The following is an 18,959-nucleotide window of genomic DNA, read 5'->3' as shown; positions in this document are numbered from 1 at the left end:
TGTGATGTCCGGATGTATAAATCTTTGTTATTCGGAGGTTCGATCTTTAAAGGGGAGATGTGTTGTTATTCATAATATGTGTTTGGAATTGGAAACATATGGTGTTAGAGTATTATTTGTTTAGTTTTTGTTGGTAAACATTGGGAATCTGGATTTATTGTAAAAGCTACCTAATAAAGTATTTGTCTTATTTAAACTATATTTTAATTTAACTTATAACACTACACTGTCTGCAATGCCATTGCAGGATGATCGAAAGGTTCTGATCTTCTCAGGTGTTCTGAAGGACTGGTCTGCAGTGCTGGTTGAGAGTGATCAGAAGGCATAGTAGTGCTAAATCTTTGCAGTGATCTTCTGTTCCTCCGCAAACAACCATCTTGCGTTTGAATTACATAGGATCGAGGGGCAGGATGTTTGTTTAATATAGTTCCTTCTTGATTCCTGTCCTTTATATGGACTTGAGCTACATCAGGTAGAGCAGCCAATTCTATGTCTTTTGTCAAAATAAATCTTTTGACGATCAATTCTTGCTTCTTCCTTTTCCCTTAACTTTTCAGTGTCTACCAGATAGGGTCTTAGTTGATCAGACATTATCGGAACATAAGTGCGGATCCTTCTCCCGAAAATAATTCCGCTGGACTTATCACATTTTCTAAAGGAGTTGCTCTTAACATAAGTAGCATTTTGTAGGGATCATCACTTTTTTCTAAGTGGTACTTAAAGCTTTTTACTTGCGCTTTGATGAAGCCGTAGCTTTGTGGAAATTTTGGGCTTGATGTAATCAATTTGAATCCATAATCACGATCAAGTTGTTTGAATTGAAAGCAGTCAAATTGAGAACCACAGTCTGCTCTCACTGTCTCAGGTACACCATGACGTGCGAAGATGGACTTTGTATATGTCACAATAGTGCCCATTTTTAAATCATTTAGTCTAGCAATCTCCATAAACCTGGAATAATAGTCTGAGATTAAGAGATACCAGTGACCTTTACACTTTAGCAAATCGGCACCCTCTATTTGCCTAGGTCTGTCCGGATAAGGGGTTGGTATCAGCGGCTCTGCTCTCGTAGCGCGATTTTCTGCACAGATCTTGCAATTTTCTACTAGTTCTTTGATTTGTTGAGAAAGACGAGGCCACCACATAGTAAATTTTGCAAAATATCTACATTTTGTTTTGCCTTGATGTCCTTCATGAATACTTCTTAGTACATTAGCTCTTAGAGAATTCGGTATTATAATACGACTTCCAAAGAGAAGTTTACTATTTTGCTCACTTATATCTTCTCTATGATACCAGTAGGGCAATACAACCTCTGGAATCTTAGATTTTCTGGCCAACCTTTCGCACAATACTGTGACACATGTTTTAGAGTTTCATCTTTCATAGTTTCTTGATTTATTTCTCGCAACCTTTCATCTGAAACTGATGTTAGAGTAGTGTCAATATTTTGTATATATGCAAGGATTTCCTCTGTAAGTTCCCATTCCTCTTCAGAGTTCTCTGTGTCTCGAGACAGTGCATCAGCCAAAATCAACTGTTTACCGGGCGTGTAGGTAATATCATACGTATATCTCATCAGTCGGAGTCGTATTCTCTGAAGCCTGGGAGTAATATTGTCCAAGTCTTTTATCTTTAATATGGAGAGCAAGTGCTTATGGTCTGTCTCAATATGCAAATGCAACCCTAATATGAGGTGTTCAAATCGTTCACACCCCCATGCAATCGCTAGAGCTTCTTTTTCTATTTGAGCCCAATTACGTTCGGCTGATGACAAACTTCTCGAAGCATAGGCCACAGGACGTTTAGTTCCATCTTCTTGAAGCTAAAGTAGTGCAACTCCAATACCGTATGACGAGGAATCCGCTGAGAGGAAGGTTTCTTTAGACATGCTGTATAAAGCGAGACACGGTTGGGACATCAATGACAGTTTAATCTTTTCCAAAGCTTGGTCTTGATCAGGCCCCAAACAAATTATGTTTTTTTGCAGTAAAGCATGTAATGGATGAACTATGGTCGACAAATTACGAATAAACTTGGCTACGTAATTGACAACACCTAGAATTCTCCTTAGTTCTTTAACATTAGTTGGCGTCTTGAGTTTTTGGATAGCCTCAACACGAGAGGGATCTGGCTTAATACCATTTTTAGTTACAAGGTGGCCTAGTAAACTGATACTGTCATGCCAGAACACACATTTTGATCTGTTAAGTGTCCAGCCCTTTTCCTGGAGCCTACACAAAACACTATGTAAATTTTTGTCATTTTCTTCCATATCTTTCCCGTATATAGTTATATCATCAAAATGGCAAACAACACCTACCTGATGTAGAATAGTTGAACTATCCGTTAGTGTTAGTGGTCTGGGTAGCTGTCGGTGACCTTGTGGTGGCCGATGTCTCTGTTGACTCGGGTGACGGTGAGCTGTAGTCGGTGGTGGATTTGCCGCGCAGTGACGTCACGCAGTCTAGGTGTTGGAGCCTGGTTACTCGAGTCGGTCGTCCCTTGGGGGTCGTTTTGACAAGAACTCGGCCATCGGACGTCCAGACAGACTCCAGTTTCCCTTCCTTGAGTAGCTTGTGTCCTTTGTTGAAGATTTCATTTCATTTCATTTCATTGTTCGTGTTTCAGGAGCCAAATGTTCATTTATGTAGATTTGATGATCTGGGAACTTCGGGCGTAACTCTGATGCCAGTAAACTTCTTTTGAAATGTCTCGCTGCTATCCACTCGTTTTTGACGATGCGTGACACAAAAGATATTATAAAAGGCTGTGTTCTGTCGTCACTGTCTTGGCTCGGAAGCCAGTGCTCCGCGTTGACGTCCGAGCGATAATACGGGACATTGATAAGATGCACGATTTGTGCTATCAACTGGAATACATCTGATCCTCTCGGCAACTTTGGCACACCTGAAACGATTACGTTATTTTGCCGTAGATGTTGAAGGTCGAGCAAGTCCTCTCGACTTTTGGCTAATTCTTCACAAATGCGTTTATTATCTTCAAGCAGTTGTTCAACGTTTTTCTCGGTATTTTTAGCTTGTGTTCCGACACGGGTAACTTCCACTTTTAAATCACGTATTTCACTGTTAATACTGTTAATGTCCATTTGCATTTGGTCCTGTTCGGTGCCATTGCGATCCCATCGCGAGTTCATTTCGGAACAAAGTGCGGTAACAGCGTTCAATACTGCTGTTTGTCCACGATCTGATTCTACACTTTCACTGGTCCTTGATTCAGACGTGGTTCCAAAAGAACAATCATCAAACTTCCAGCTCTTGGGAGATTTCTTCTTGTATGTGTCTGCGACGCAAGTAATGTGGAAAATTGATTGGCAATCCGCGCATTTACATCCGTCCCGAGTTTGAACAATATCGTTTTAACACTTTTGACACTTCATTTTAGTAATTTAGAATATTAATATTAGAAGATCAACACGTGGCTTCACTGGAAACACTGCAAAAAAAAAAAAAAAATAAGCTAAGGTTGCTCAGCAGTCACAGGCAGCTCCTCTCCACTGGTACCACGCTGCTTTAATCCATGTGTCCCAGTTTTTGTGCTACCCAGTAAATATACATGAATTTGAAAAGATGGTTTATTTGGCCCCTGGTGACACCTCTAGTCAAAAAAGGTTGTCAGTTATATTGAACTGGTAACCCTCTTGATTAGTAGACCAAGTTACTCTGTTGGTTGAAAAAGTACTTTCAAAAGTTTCTTCTGGATTATATGCCTTAACTAGATTAAAAAACTATTGCGAAATAGAAACTTTGAAGTTGGTTTACTTTTCATACATACATTCAGTGATTTCATTTGGGATTTCCCTTTATGGCTCAACCAATAAGAGAAACTTAAAATCTATATTAAGAATGAAAAAATAAAGCTATAAGAATAATTTACAACCTTCCACCTAGAACTTCTGTTAAGAGAATGTTTAAAATAGAAAATATAATGACAGTTTTCGGCATGTATGTTTTTGAAACAGTGGTATCCGTTAAAAACAGATTTCATGAAATAGAGCTGGTTGGAAAGAAACATGATTATCTTACAAGAAATCGAGGCAAGTTAGCATTAAGTCCTCATAAATTGCGCCTTTTCGAAAAAAAACCCAAATACGCCGGAATAAAATTCTATAATAAACTTCCAAAGGACATACAAGCAGAAGTAAATATAAAAAAAATTAAAAATAAACTTAAGAAATTTCTCATTAGCAGGGCTATTTATTCATTTGATGAACTGTAATTGACTTTTCTTTCCCTACTAATCAAAGTATGTTTTAACTGTGATTTCAATCAACTGTGAATTCAAGAATTCAAGAACTCAAATCTGTTTGTACTGGGAACTTACAGACCCCCAAACGGAGACCTTGAGGAATCATTAAACACCTTTACAGAACTAATTGAGGAAACAAAAATTGAAAATTCCCCTCTTATCATCATGGGAGATATTAACGTTGATTTGTGTAACCCAAACAGGAAACACATTATCTTAAATGAAACTCTTGCTATGCACAACATCCAGAGACTACAGCTTCCACCTACGAGAATAACAAATCTAACACAAACCTCCATTGACTGGATATGTACAAATATGGACACAAACCAACTCACTCCAGAAATCATCAATGCAGGACTTTCGGATCATACTGCTCAACTCTGTACTGTAAACTTCAACTCACACATCAACTCAAGTTATCCTGCCCAAATTGGACGCTGTCTAAAAAATAAAAACCTGCAAGACCTCAAGTATCTTCTCAGTCAAGAAAACTGGCTTAGTGTTACCTCAATAAACAATGCCGAAGAAGCTTTTAAAACTTTTAGTAACATAGTGAGAGTAGCTATGGATGCAGCCTGCCCCCAAAAGAAGATAAAAATACAAAGAAAACATAAACTAAAATTCTCCATGGACCCAGAAGCAGTGAGACTTAAAGCCGAATTTCTTAAAGCTCTAAGAAAGTTTGAGGTGACGGGAAATCCAGATGACAGAAGGGTTTCTATTGAAAATAAAAAGAACTATGACCTGTACTTGAAAATGATGCGGAAAAAGGTTAACTCTGACCAGTTGATGAAAGCTGAAAATAAATCTAAAGCTATCTGGGAAACAATAAACACAGTGTGGTCCAAAAAGGAAACATCCCTAAATGAAATAACCCTTCAAGTAGATGGCCAACTCATAAGTAATGTGACCCATGTTGCAGAGCATTTGAATACATTTTTTACACAAGTAGGAGAAAAAACAGTAGAGAAACAAAAACACCTAAAGACCACAGCTCAAACTCCTGACATAACTCAAACAGGTCCACTGTTTTCCTCCTTTCAAAGCACAGACGAGAAGGAAGTTAAAATGATTATAAACAAACTTAAAGCAAAAAACTCGTCTGGAATTGATGAAATCTCGTCAAAAATACTTAAGCATTGCTGCAATGAACTAGCACTACCATTGGCTGATTTGATAAATAAGTCCCTAAAACAAGGCATCTTTCCTTCACTACTTAAAATAACTAAAGTATACCCGAAATTTAAAAAAGGTAGCACATTAGAAGCAAGCAACTACAGACCAATTTCCCTCGTTTCCACCTTCTCCAAAATATACGAAAAAGTTGTTTTAAAAAGACTTTTAGACCACTGCACAAATCACAACCTACTAAACAACCTTCAACATGGATTTACAAAAGGGAAATCCACAACAACAGCAATAATTCAGATGGTTGAGTCCCTGATTGACAGCCTAGATGAAGGAAATCTAACAACAGGAATCTTTCTTGATTTCAGTAAGGCATTTGACTGCCTTGACCACCAGCTAATCATTAAAAAGCTGGATTCCCTGGGGGTATCATGGATATTAAGAGAATGGTTTCAAAGCTACCTTACAGACAGGAGTCAGTTTGTAGAACTAAGGCACAGAGATAACAGCCTAATAAGAAAAACAAGATCAAATTTTCAACCAATAAATCGAGGAGTTCCCCAAGGTTCAGTTATGGGTCCGGTACTGTTTATTCTTTTTACCAACGATTTGCCGCAACAAATAGGAGACGCCTGCCTTACTCTTATGTATGCTGATGACACAACCTTAGTGTTTAATGAACCACTAGCTGAAAATCTAGAAGTAAAATCCTATGTGTCACTCAGTATGGCCTACCAATACTGCTATAACAATGATCTCGCAGTAAACACGTCTAAAACAACTCAAATAGCTTTTGGCCGTAAATCTCAAGAAGTGCCACGACTCCCAGATGTAGAAGTGGAAGATGAAGCTAAGTTTTTGGGCATCACACTCGACAAGAATTTAACCTGGACCCCTCATGTGGACAATATATGTAAAAAATTAAGTTCAAACATCTATGCTCTTAAACATATAAAAAATGCAACAGATGACATGACAACAAAAGTAGCATACTTTGCACTTTTCGAGTCGCATATGAGATATGGACTTGTAGCATGGGGTGGAACCTCTGCCACTAACATGCAAAGAGTTCTCAGAAAACAAAAAAAGGCAGTCAGAATAACTGCAGGACTCCACAGACTCGACAGCTGCAGGGAAGCATTCAGGTCACTCAAAGTACTTACCCTTGTAGCACTCTACATCCAGGAAGTTGTGTTATTTGCAGTAAGAAATAACCCTACAAGGCGTGGCGAAATGCACCAACACAACCTGAGAAACACCATGCAGTACAACCTTCCACAACATCGCACGGCACAGTTTGAAAAGAAACCTTCATACGCAGGAATGAAAATCTACAACAGGCTACCTCCAGATCTAAGAAGCAAGTCAGAAGATGACCTCAAACCAGCTTTGCATCAATGGCTCATTAATCGACCTTTCTATTCCTTAGAAGAATACCATCAACAGGTCTTTGACTAAACAACACCTCAACCAAACATTTAGAAAAAATTGTAAATTGACGCTACTACTATTCTTAATGAATGTGTAAATAAAGATTATTTGTCTATTGTCTATTGTCTATTGTCTGTTAGTTTTATGTTCTTTTACAATTTTTCCCATTTACTATAAGCATGTATGTTTTATTATAACTTATAAGAAATGTGACACTATTCATGTATATATTTCTAATGTACTTGATGAATAAAGATAATTTGAATTGAATTGGTTAAGCAAAGGTTGGTTACAGGAGCGCTCGCGACAGGGGTTCCCGGAGAGCTGCGAGGATACAGGGAGGCGCACGAGAAGTTCGGCCGTCTCCCGTGGGCCGATTTAGTACAACCTACGATAAAGATCTGCGAAGAGGGTTTCCGCATGAGTGAATATACAGAAAGCTGCCTTAAAAACCGGTTTCGGTTTATATTTTCCCTTAACGATCCTAACTTGAGGTAGTGTAATTTTCCTAGATGTTCCTAGAATTTTAATCATAATTAGGGATCTATTCCGCTAATTCTCTACCACTATAAGTTGTATGTAAATGTAACAATACACAGTCAAAGGTAATAATACAACCAAACCCTTAACAGCATTCGAGGACAATTATAATATTTCAACCTGAAAAAAAAAAACATGGTGGTAGTGAATTAATGGGAAAGGTCCTTACTTTGTACTTTCAGTTATGCCAATTTTGAGGTAATTAATCCTTGATCCATATTCAAGTAAAGAATAAACTTGAGGAAATTAGACTTTGGCGGCATAACTTTTGCTTTGTATGAATTCTGAGCAAAGGTTGCTAATGTGGTTTTGATAAATATTAAACAACTTAATAGCTAACTCTTTATATTTTTATTCAATAACCGAAGTAAAAGAGAGAGAATCAAGTTGTATAACATAACAAATTTCATCTTATATCCATAGTTGATTGTTTTTGTTTACAGTCATTATGCTTGATAAGGCATCACCTAGTAAACATAAATGCAAGATAATACCTCCCGATTTTAGATTTGTAAATATATCTACAACTGAAGTGACATTTGAACTTTTTAAATTTTATATTAAATCTATGTAATAATATAATTACCCCTGCCACATCAAACCTGCCGACTAAGCGAATCACCATCTGCCTGAAATGATTTTCAATTAAATATATTTAAATACGATCAGGTTTAACAAGTACCTAGGTTTTCTGCTTCAGTGAAACTAATAAAATATAAATAGCTTAGTATAAAATAAATAAATTTACCAAGTTGTATCAAAATATATCCATAAACAAGAAAATTACAACAGTTTATTTATTATCCATCAGAATGGCATGTGAATTTTACCATTTTGTTTCTCTGTTACTCTGTTACCAATTAAAACAGCAATTAAAAACCCCGTCCCATATCAATCCCCAATAGTTTTAAGTGTCCCCCAATCCCCAAACACTCACCGGTTTTAAGTGTTTGTACAAAAACACTTTGATGTACATAATTATTATTTTTTAGGCACTTTAAAAGAGTTTAGAGAGAAATTGAAAAATTTTGTGTTTTGAGGGTCAAAAATTAAATACCTCCGCTGCAGCAAACCTGCAGACTAATCAAATTTCCATTCACCTGATTGGATTTACACTAAAATATCTCCTTAAAAATACAACTTGTATTCCCTATTTAAATAGTACTAGTGGCTTGTAGGGACATAAGTCCCTAAAAAGCTCAATAATGTAAAATAAATTATTCTAATATCAACACACACTCAGAAATATATTATTTATGTGTCAGAATAGATATCGCTGTACACCATATCTTTTGTGTAAAAAACAGTTTGTTGATTGTCTGCGTGTGCTTTTGTTGATGTTATTTTCAATAAATAATTTGAACCACTCCATAGGTTTAATTCTGCTTAAGGCAGCAAACATATAATTGTTTGTGAATAAATACTGGTTTATTAAGGTAGCGTTGGTCTTGTGGTTAATGGTGATACAAAAGACTTCCCTGATTAAAATTTTTGAAATTGTCTTCGTAAAATATGAAAAGGCAAATAAAGGTGTGTTGATATAAGCTTAGTTCTTGGTCAAAACCACTAAATTAGCATCCCTACCCAGTTTATATTTTTTAGCTTATACTCCTTTTGTTAAGGCTTAAAACAATTAGTGTAAAGTAAAGGTATTCCATTGACTAAACTTAACCCTAGATTTTGAAGTCGTCACTATACGTGATTCAATTATTTTGATAGCATGGACGATTACTTAATATTAAAATTAAACATTAGAAATGACAAAATAAATGTTAACAAAAACCATCTTCTTTATTTCATTTCTCAAAACAACAACACTGAACTATTTACTGTTTTTAACAAAAACAATTGAAAAACATATGACTGTTTATATATTAATTATTAAACAGTCTTTTGGCAAACTTATATGGAAATATCTATTGAAGAGTTTTCTTTATTTTCCATACCATAAATACCCAGTTATTTTATGTCATGCATCTTAATTGAATTACAATAATGCACAAATATATTTCCCTAAAGACATCCATAATCTGATTTCATACAAACGTGACTTTTTGTGTTTATAAATCAATAAACATTGATATATTGACTTTGATATTATAGGCGAGCATTGAGACAATTAAAATACGCGAAAAATAATAGTTTTGGACGTTTTGGTTCAGCCTTGTTTCACGATCATCCTATTGCATGGAAGTGCCTATGCCGGTAGCAGTGGCTTCACATGTGTTTCCAGGCTGTTGTTAATACTTCAATACTTTTCAATGAAATGGCGACCATACAAAGTAGGTATTTTAAGTTTTTACCATCGCCTTCAGTAATAATTATGACATTTATGATGTGTTGAAATGCCGCCATGTAGCAAATAGTTAGATATTATCGACAATTGCTGATCTTGTCGAAGATTAACAAGGACTAGAACACTGGTTTAACATGGGTTTAAACACTGGAATTGATGTAAATGTGAATGTTGATATAACTTTTCTAATAATTTTTTATTTTGAAATGTTCATTTGAAATAACAATTCATTGAAACCAACCTATAACCTAGAGGTTTTAAACTTTAAATGTAAATGCAGGTCTCCAAAAAGGCCTAAAATGACATCTATGTGTTTTTTACTCTCCTTCACTATGAAACAACGAGTAGCCATTCTAATTACTCAAATATTTATCTCCACACAAATTTTGCCTTGATTTAAAATTGTAGGTAAAAATAATTATGAAGCTCGATGGTGACGGTCAATAAGAATATAATATGAACCCTGATGACTCCCGTTCAATTTTGTGGACGCCTCTGCAAACGCCACCTAGTTAACATATGGTTTGGTTTACTTTCGGGCTAAAAACGTCATTCGTTTATGTTTATGATCCATAATGGGTATTTTCTTATTCGTGACATGATCTAAAACAAGTTTTGTCAAACGCAATAGCAATTTTGTCTTCTTAAAAGTAAATATTTTAATTTAAACAATAACATAACTGTTAGAGCCAGACTTAATTTAATTTAATTTCTGAAATCCTAGAGACATTTTAATTTATCCTTTTTCATTCCTGTTGTAACATCACAAACCATAACTCCCCTCATTCAAATTTCATTTAAACATTCAAATTTCCCGCCTCTCCCTACCAAAAGAAGAAGTAGTGTAGAAAAAATCAGCAGCAAGATGGCCATCTACAGAGAAGTCACCCAAACATGTGAGGTATCTTAATTTTACTCATTTTCCTATTTTTCTACCTTACAATTTCTATTTCCTAGTTTACATCCACTGCTTTCAATAACCATTCAAATTACGATTGCAGGGAGTGGTTTGTGGACAAAAAAGGACGTTTAAAGACTAAGGGGAGTCTGATCCGACCCCGACAGTTGTGCGAAACTCTCAAAGTGATTGCGCAAGAGGGAGGAAAAGCGTTACACGATGGTTCTCTCACCAAGACGTTCGTTGAGGACGTACAAAACATGGGAGGCATTATCACCGAAGACGACATGCGGAACTACAAGTAAGTGGAGAAGTGAAAAAAACATTAAGTTATTATCATTGTGCAGTTTGATTAAAAATTGACCCTTTGATCTATAACAGTTTATGCAACTGCACTAATCCTGTATCCAATCGTAGCAGATCTCCTTGCTTGTGTCTGGCTTTTGTTTGGAATGCTTGTCCAAATAGTGGCAAGTGATGAGTCTGTAATGTTATTCATGACCTGATTTATTATTTTCCTTGGAAGGGTGGAATTATGATTATAATCTATTGTGACGCATAGCGGCCCGCTATATCTCTTAGTGTCAGCGCTTCGCGTGGCAGGGCTCCATGTCAAACTCGTCAGCCCACCGCGAGCGAGTGAACGCTTTCCCCCACTTTTCCAATTCTCTTCCTATTTTTTCCCGACTTATCACCTGACTACCACTGAAAATTGGATCTTCTGCAATCCTTTATAAAATGGATAACTGTTTAGGTTAATTATATGTGTAGATATTAAATTCAAATGTCAGGCTAGTTAGCAAACCAAGGGGGGAGACCTACAAGGGTGGCCCGACATTGGTTATGTAGGAATTAATTAATTGCCGGCCGAAGCCTTCAGCCTCGACCATTTTAAACATGAAAAAGATAACACGTTCGCCCCAGTAGGCTACCACAGTTTATCGCAATAAAATCCTATAGATTAAAATGTGACAGGGTTTTTTTATTTCACGATTCTGAATCAACCACTTGACGGATTTTCATGATTTTTATGTTGAAAGAAAAATAATTTTGAGAACTAGGGAATGTCGAAGCCATAATTTTAGTTTAGGGTTACAGTTTTTAGAAATTAAGATTTAATTTTTAAAAAGTCTAGCAGTCGACGCTAAAATTCTAAACTAGCTTTTGGTATGATATAATTTGCTTAACATAACACCTGTAAACAATGACACAAATTCAGCATTTGGATGACAATGAAATGAAGCCGTAGAATTGACTTATTTATACTATGTATAATGTTATAATCAGTGGTACCTTCATTTATTCGGTAAGAGGATGAGAGATTATTTAAATATATATAGTAAAATACTAGATGTTCTCAGTTATTTTTTTGAGCAGTTTTAAAAATATTTCATTTGTTTTAGTTCAATATAATTTGTTATAACTTACAGCTGGTTAAATAAAAGAATATTCTATGGAACTATGAGGTTAGTTTAATAACTCTGTTATTTTGTCATTGATTATAGGAAATAAGTAAGATTCTATAATCATTGCTATATACTAATCAAAGCCCACAAATCTTCTAAAGAAAGATTATGAAAATTATTTTAATATTTGACTTTTTGAAGAAAGGTTGGGAAAATAACAATGATCTCATGTTTTAATTCATCTTGGCAGCTTTGTCTTTACTAAAAACTTTGAACTGTTTAAACTATGCTTGAATTAGTAATAGACACACTATTTATACAGATATGATAGACTACTCGATTCCCGTACGTAGGACGGGCAAACAGCTCTCGTCATAGTTATTTCTGATTTAAGTAGTACAATTAAAACCAAATTATCTGATAGTCATCTAGCTCACAAGTTTTGGAAGGATAGTTTAAGTAAATTAGTTGTATTAGGATAAACCAAAGCTGGCTATGCAAGCTTCCGGTCTGGGTAAAAGATCTCCGTCCTCTGTCCCAACAAGTCTTTCATGTAAATCATTTGGTAGCCGATTCAGCACGCTTAAACTAGTCTCGCATTTCCACATTACACCGCTACACTATAGTGTCCATTCTAAAAGAGGCTCATTCAACCTTACATTGCCTTGACCAACCTAACCTAAACCAATGAGGTGAGGCTGTTTCAGATAATTTATTTTTGGTTAGTCAATGGTCCAAATTGTATGGCTATTACGGTTCAATAAAGACCTACACCAGTCATTTTTTACTATTTTAATTGTTGTCATCAAAAATCTATAACCAAATGGGTAAAATTTACTTCTTAATATAATCGACTTGGACTATTGTTTTCTAATCTTAATCTTTATCACGGTGTGAGATCTGTGTTGTCATTAGGTCCATTATATGCTGTTGGCCAAGTCAGGCCAATGTTGGTCAGGGCCGGATTTAGCATTTTGGCACCCCTAGGCCCAAATAATTTCCCCCCCCCTCTAGTCTGGTCACAGTTACATTCCTTCAAACCTTTATTAAAAAACTATATAATGCCTATAGGCCTATATGGCAATTGCTTGAATACCACTCCAATTGAATTTTGAAGAAGTCTTTTGAAGAATTGACTTGTTTAGCCTTAACAAAATGCCGTCTTAAACACTTTTAGCAATTTAATTCTTTTAGTAAATGCTCACGTTTGTAGGACCGAGACTGAAACAAAACAACTCAACCAGTCCACAGAGCATTCCTGAAAAAAAAGCATTCCAATTTCAGGCCCAAAAACATGAACTCCATACAGTAAATGATACCATAGATTAAACATACTCCTTTAGATGATTTGTCATCTTTATTTATTAGCTGAAAACAATTATTGTTATTTAAACCTAGTTTATCCAAAATAAAACGATGTAATCATAAACAATAGGTCGTCTCCTGGTTATGTTACAAGAAATTAAAACACACATAGAACTACAACTAACCCTAAAATAATAGAAACAAAATTACGTAGAAACTAATGTCCAGAGTCACCAACATGAACTAGACATGAAACAAATTTAGAATTAACAATATGATAAGAAGTCTACTTGAGCTATGTTTAACCTTCCGTCAGGCGCATTGATTTTCAAACACCAAAGGGCGCTCACGGAAGTTACCTCCGGGAGTACAAAAACTATACAATGATGAGTAAAAAACATTTTAATAGCAATAAAACTCTATGAAAAACATTTATTATGAGTTATTACACTATTACTTAAGTTACCGGTATTACAAAGAAAATGTTATAATAAAAATAAAAATACGTAAGTGTTGTGGATAAAATGATTTACATTTTGTACTTATACAGTACTATCATATATTAGAAAACAAATTTTAATATTCTATGGCTTAAAAACACGTAAATGGTCTAATAAAAATAATAATTTTGTACAAGGACAATTCATTCAATTAAAGCTCTTAGACAAAAATTGCATCAGTGTATGGCATAAAAACACCAATGGTGTTATTTCAAGGATAACTTACTTTATCCAAAAACACCTATTGTCTAATGCAAAAAATCATTTGTTGGAAGGACTACTCATTTTGTCAAAGCTCTTTTTCTTGAAAAAAAAAGGTTTCCGAACTCACGTACCATTAGTTCTTTCTACTAAATTTTGCTAATAAGGTCAAACACAAGGTCGCTCACGGTAGCTGCTTCCAGTAGTGACGCAAACCACTCCCCAAAGTCGACTGACCACTGGGAAAGGGGTTAGAGAATATAAAACCGATTCCGCAAAAGAGGTTCGTGAGGTAAATCAGGCCACAGCCCTGCCGCACACATACTATGGTTTTTATAACAAAAAAAGTAGTGACCCGGAGGTAACTTCTGTGATGCGCCCGATGGAAGGTTAGGATGGTGGTTCTGCATCTGGATTATATTTCCAAAGCAAGATAGAGCAACATTCCAGCCATACCGTTCCTTAGGTCTGAGGAGAAAATGACAGCATTAAGGGTGCTTTGGATGGTATTGAATTTTTCTCAAACCTATTGTAAACTGAGATTAATATTTTTTTTTTTTATTGTTAAGATAAATTTATAATTTGTTTAATATTCAACACAACGTATTATATATTTTGTTGTAAACTAGACTAGAAACCTGCAGATTGTTGTAAACTAATCGAAAGATTAGTTAATAACTTTTGTTTTGTGAGGTAAGGGTTGTAACAGTGTCTAGCACGCTTGTGCTCCTATTAATCAGTAGCGCCAAGCCGGTGATACGAATGTACGTAATGCTTGGGCGCTCGTCAACATCCCTACAACCTACTCCAAGTTTAACTAATGTTCGTTGCCAATTTTGTAACGATATTGATGCGTGATGTTGAAAAATAGTTAAAATTTTCTAACAATTATTTCTTCTAATGAACTTTGAAATCATAATGCTTTATTAGCCAGAGTTTTTTTTAATCAACTCTAAAATATGTTAAGCTATATGACTATTTATTTTTATTTTAAGATAGTAAAAAATTATTTTCCTCTCGGCTGTGCGCCCTCTGGGAGCTCGCACCTATAGGCTCGGGCCTACCGGGCCTAGTGGGAAATCCCGCCCTGATGTTGGTTACAGCAGACAATTCCCGTTGCGGAGCTAGTTCTTCAATTCATTATTGTGGTACAGATAGCATATCCGTAAATCTGGGTAATGGTGTAACATGTAGGGATCATCTTGTTTAATTTGTAAAAAACCTGACAAAATATAGTCTTCATGATTAAACTTATTCTTGAAACCCCAATTTAAATTATTTAAGTTACCTCACACACTAATCATTTTACCCATGCAGACCAGAATGGACAGATCCTATCACTGTGAAGCTACAAGACGACACAGTCTACACCTCTCCTCCACCCGGTGCCGGCGTTCTCCTCACCTTCATCCTCAAAATCCTCGAAGGATACAATCTAACCCCAGACAGCGTGAGTACGCTCGACAAAATGACAACAACCGTTCACAGGATGGTGGAGGCGTTTAAGTACGCTTACGCCAAGCGCACAGAATTGGGCGATCCGCTCTTTGTTGATATCAAAAAGGTAAGTGTGAAAAATCACACTAAAAAAAGTATAAAAATACTGGGTAGGGATGGGAAGTGTCATTACTTTGAAATTATAGTCAGGAACGTTCCTTGACTTTTTTTGGTAATAGGTGAAACTATACCATTATTTTTACCCCTATAACTTCCTCATCCAGTACGTATCAGCCATTCGTTGTAATGCAAGGCTACTTTTACTCACAGTTATTCTGGTGATTAGTATAGTTCCTCAGACAGACTATTACTATTATTTAGAGATGTTTGATGTTGATAGGAAGATACAATCAGCATTATTTCACTCGCTCATTCTAAACAGACTTCATTAAAAAACTAATACGCTTTTCTCAGCAACTATTGCTAAAATAATATTATTTCGTGATGCTCTCTGTTATAAGGAGGGTACGATCAGCGTTTTTTCACCGGCTCATCCCTAACACTTCAGATCACATTACAAAAATAATGTGGTTTTCTCAGTAATCTATCGCCAGACTATTTTAAACCTGCGTAAGAGTATTTTGATACTCAAAATATAGCCTCATTCAAGATTTCTAACAGCCTCCTTAGTCCTTTTCGGAAAAAGATTTTCATGACATTTTGATAATTGTTTATTTAATGAGTTAGCTTAATAGCTAAATTAGATGAGGAAACATAGTTTTTAATTTTTGAATAAGTGAACTGTATTTGTTTTGTTTACATAAAATAAATATCACTTACTGTTGGTTCTTACAGTGTAAAAACAAAATATAGAAATAATATAATCTTTGTATAATGTAAAAATATAAAATGTAATACAACTAGTAATAGAGCCCGTTGTGGTTAAATACAACGGCCTCTATTATGTAAAGAAGCTGGCGTTTATTGATTCAATTAAAAATACCGTCACGACGATCTACGATTCGCTAGAAACTGAAATTTGCTATCGATATGATGCATGTACTAATTTTCATCACGAACGCGAACAATCAATCCGGCATCTCAACTGTCTCGACTTAATACTAATAAAATACACCCCCAATTGCAGTTCGGCAAAATTTTGACAATTGCGATCATTTGATGTACGTACAATTTTCGCCCGAACGCGAATTTCCTAGCTGCGAACTTAAGATATTAATATAATCGTCCTACACCAGCGACAAACGCGACCTTGGATCTTGACAGCGCAACACCGAGACTACGAGTGGCGAACGGACACGGCACAAATGTAGTCCTTCTCTGTTCGTATTCCTTCGCGTTACGTCATGTTTGACTGACGTAGTTCGTTGCCTGGCGCGGATTTTAAATCTTTGCATTTAAAATCGGCACAGAAATCTCCCCTGCCAAAAAATTGGCCCGAGCGACCTTCAGGTCCGCACGAAGGCCTTTTCCATCCCGGGACAATTTCAACCCGTCGTGGCAACAGACGCTTCATTCATACAACACAATTTTTTGTTCATTTTTTCCATTGATTTACATTTAATACATTTAACACGAAACAATTTTACACTTAAACATTTGAAATCTGAATAACAAAAATAGAAATCTGAAACTTTAACAATATTTAAAATTTTGCTCTGAGGTCGGTATTTGAGAAATGAAATTATTGTCAACTGACACATTGCGTCATAAACCAGACTACATCAGTCCACAAACAATTTGAATGGTGAAAACGCGCACATATTTCACACTATGGTAAACCAGCATTAAGCGTTGTGTAGACATCAACAGTAAGTTCATTGACCGTAGTGCAGTCGACAGTCAGCTGTTGCCGTAATCTACATGAGTTGGGCTTTCCAATGACCCATTAATTAAAAAAATCGGTCGAGTAGAAGTCTAGATTTAGTTGTACAAAGTTTAACAAAAATATCCCTAACTCTGTATTTTCTCATTACTATAAATTTGGAGGTTGATTAGCTTTTTTGTAAATAACTTTTAAATGGTGAGGAAATCGACCAAAGTGGAAGGTGATATTCTGAAAGAGAATAAAATTTCCTACAAACTGATACCATATACTTCTTGGAAACACTCAAAAAGACAGCCAAAAGTCTCACCCAAATAAAAAGTGTAAAAAAAAAGATTTTTTTGAAATTTTTCACCATAAATCATAACAAAAACAACCTTCAGCATTATTTGCAAATTTACACGAATTAAGTTTTACAGCGACCCATTAATTAATAAAATCGGTCCAGTAGAACTCTAGATTTAGTTGAACAAAGATTTTCAAAACTGAATTATATACAGAATAGATGTAAAAATATAACAAGAAAGTTTATATTATAAACACACCGCATGAACAGTCTTTTGGAATTTTTATTTTAATCAGAGCATACATCAAAATGCATTATGCAGATATGTAATAACTATTATAAATATTATAATATACAAAAATGTTAAACGATAATTCAAGGTAGGGTAACCCATGAGACTAATGATTTGTACAAAATAATTACTAGAATATATATACAGTGTGGTAGAAAAGTCCCGGAACAGTTAAATATATTTGCTACCAATATAGGTAAAGTAATGATACTTGGTATATAAACAATAGCTATAAATGTCTAATGTTTTAAGCTATTACTGTATCACCTTTTTATGCCTTAAGGGAGACAGCCCATGAGGAGCCAGAGAAAATTCTTAAGGTACGTTTTGCTTGGAGCGACAGGTGCGACGGTCGCGCAGCGACTGTCGCCGAGCGGCAGTCGCAGGGTGGTAGACTGTTTTGCTTGGAGGGACAATAATTAATCTCTTCCTGGCGTCACGAGACGAGACGTGGTACCGCCAGTGCACCTAACCCCAAAAGTGCGCACTATAAAGTCACTAATTAAATTCGATAAATTCACTTAGTAAAACAGGTAAAACTTAACAATAAAGTATTCTTTATAGGCATAGTTATTTGTTATGAGAAACATTCCAAAACTGCCATGTCACAAGCCAAAATGTAATACAATTACTCAATTTCTCCGTAAATTGCAGTACACAAGCATAACTTGAATTGGAAATCAATGTTATAAACAACCTCCTCACAGAGTTAAATTTTTATTTTATTGATTGTATTGTGAATGGGGAAAAAATACCAATTACATATACTCCATTAATATTTGAATAGCCTCTTCTTACCACATTACTTTAATAATTGCCATTTTATATATTTACATATGACACGTCTGACTTTTAAGCCAATTTGTTCAATAACTATTTATACAGAACAATATTTTTTTGAATCACCTAAACGAAAATGTAATTAGAAGTCTTTAAATTCGACAATCTAAATAATCTAAACTTGTAATATAATAAAATAACATAATATTAAACTAACCTGACGTTGTCCTTTATTCTTTGGTCTTTGTAGGAGATATCATAGATAAAAGGAGTATGTTTCAAATCATAAAGTGCGGGGTGTTTTTCCACTTCTTCTAATAAACTGTCTTCTTCCTCACCACTAA

The 18,959-nt window shown here is 35.4% G+C and overlaps 1 protein-coding gene across 1 annotated transcript in view; it reads left to right on the top strand.

The window, feature by feature from the left end:
• LOC128992789 (scoloptoxin SSD14-like) overlaps positions 1–18,959 on the top strand; it is a 43,455-nt gene that overhangs the window by 12,509 nt on the left and 11,987 nt on the right. The window contains exons 4-6 of the mRNA XM_054416532.1: positions 7,127–7,325; positions 10,669–10,866; positions 15,295–15,541. Of these exons, the coding sequence (XP_054272507.1) occupies positions 7,127–7,325; positions 10,669–10,866; positions 15,295–15,541 (644 nt within the window). The remainder of the gene's footprint in view (positions 1–7,126; positions 7,326–10,668; positions 10,867–15,294; positions 15,542–18,959) is intronic.

The sequence above is a fragment of the Macrosteles quadrilineatus genome, unplaced genomic scaffold, assembly GCF_028750875.1.
Source record: "Macrosteles quadrilineatus isolate MER2022 unplaced genomic scaffold, UCM_ALF_1.0 Scaffold_1__1_contigs__length_201487025, whole genome shotgun sequence".
In the NCBI taxonomy this organism is placed as follows: Eukaryota; Metazoa; Arthropoda; class Insecta; order Hemiptera; family Cicadellidae; genus Macrosteles; species Macrosteles quadrilineatus.
This window is presented reverse-complemented; position numbering and strand designations above follow the sequence as displayed.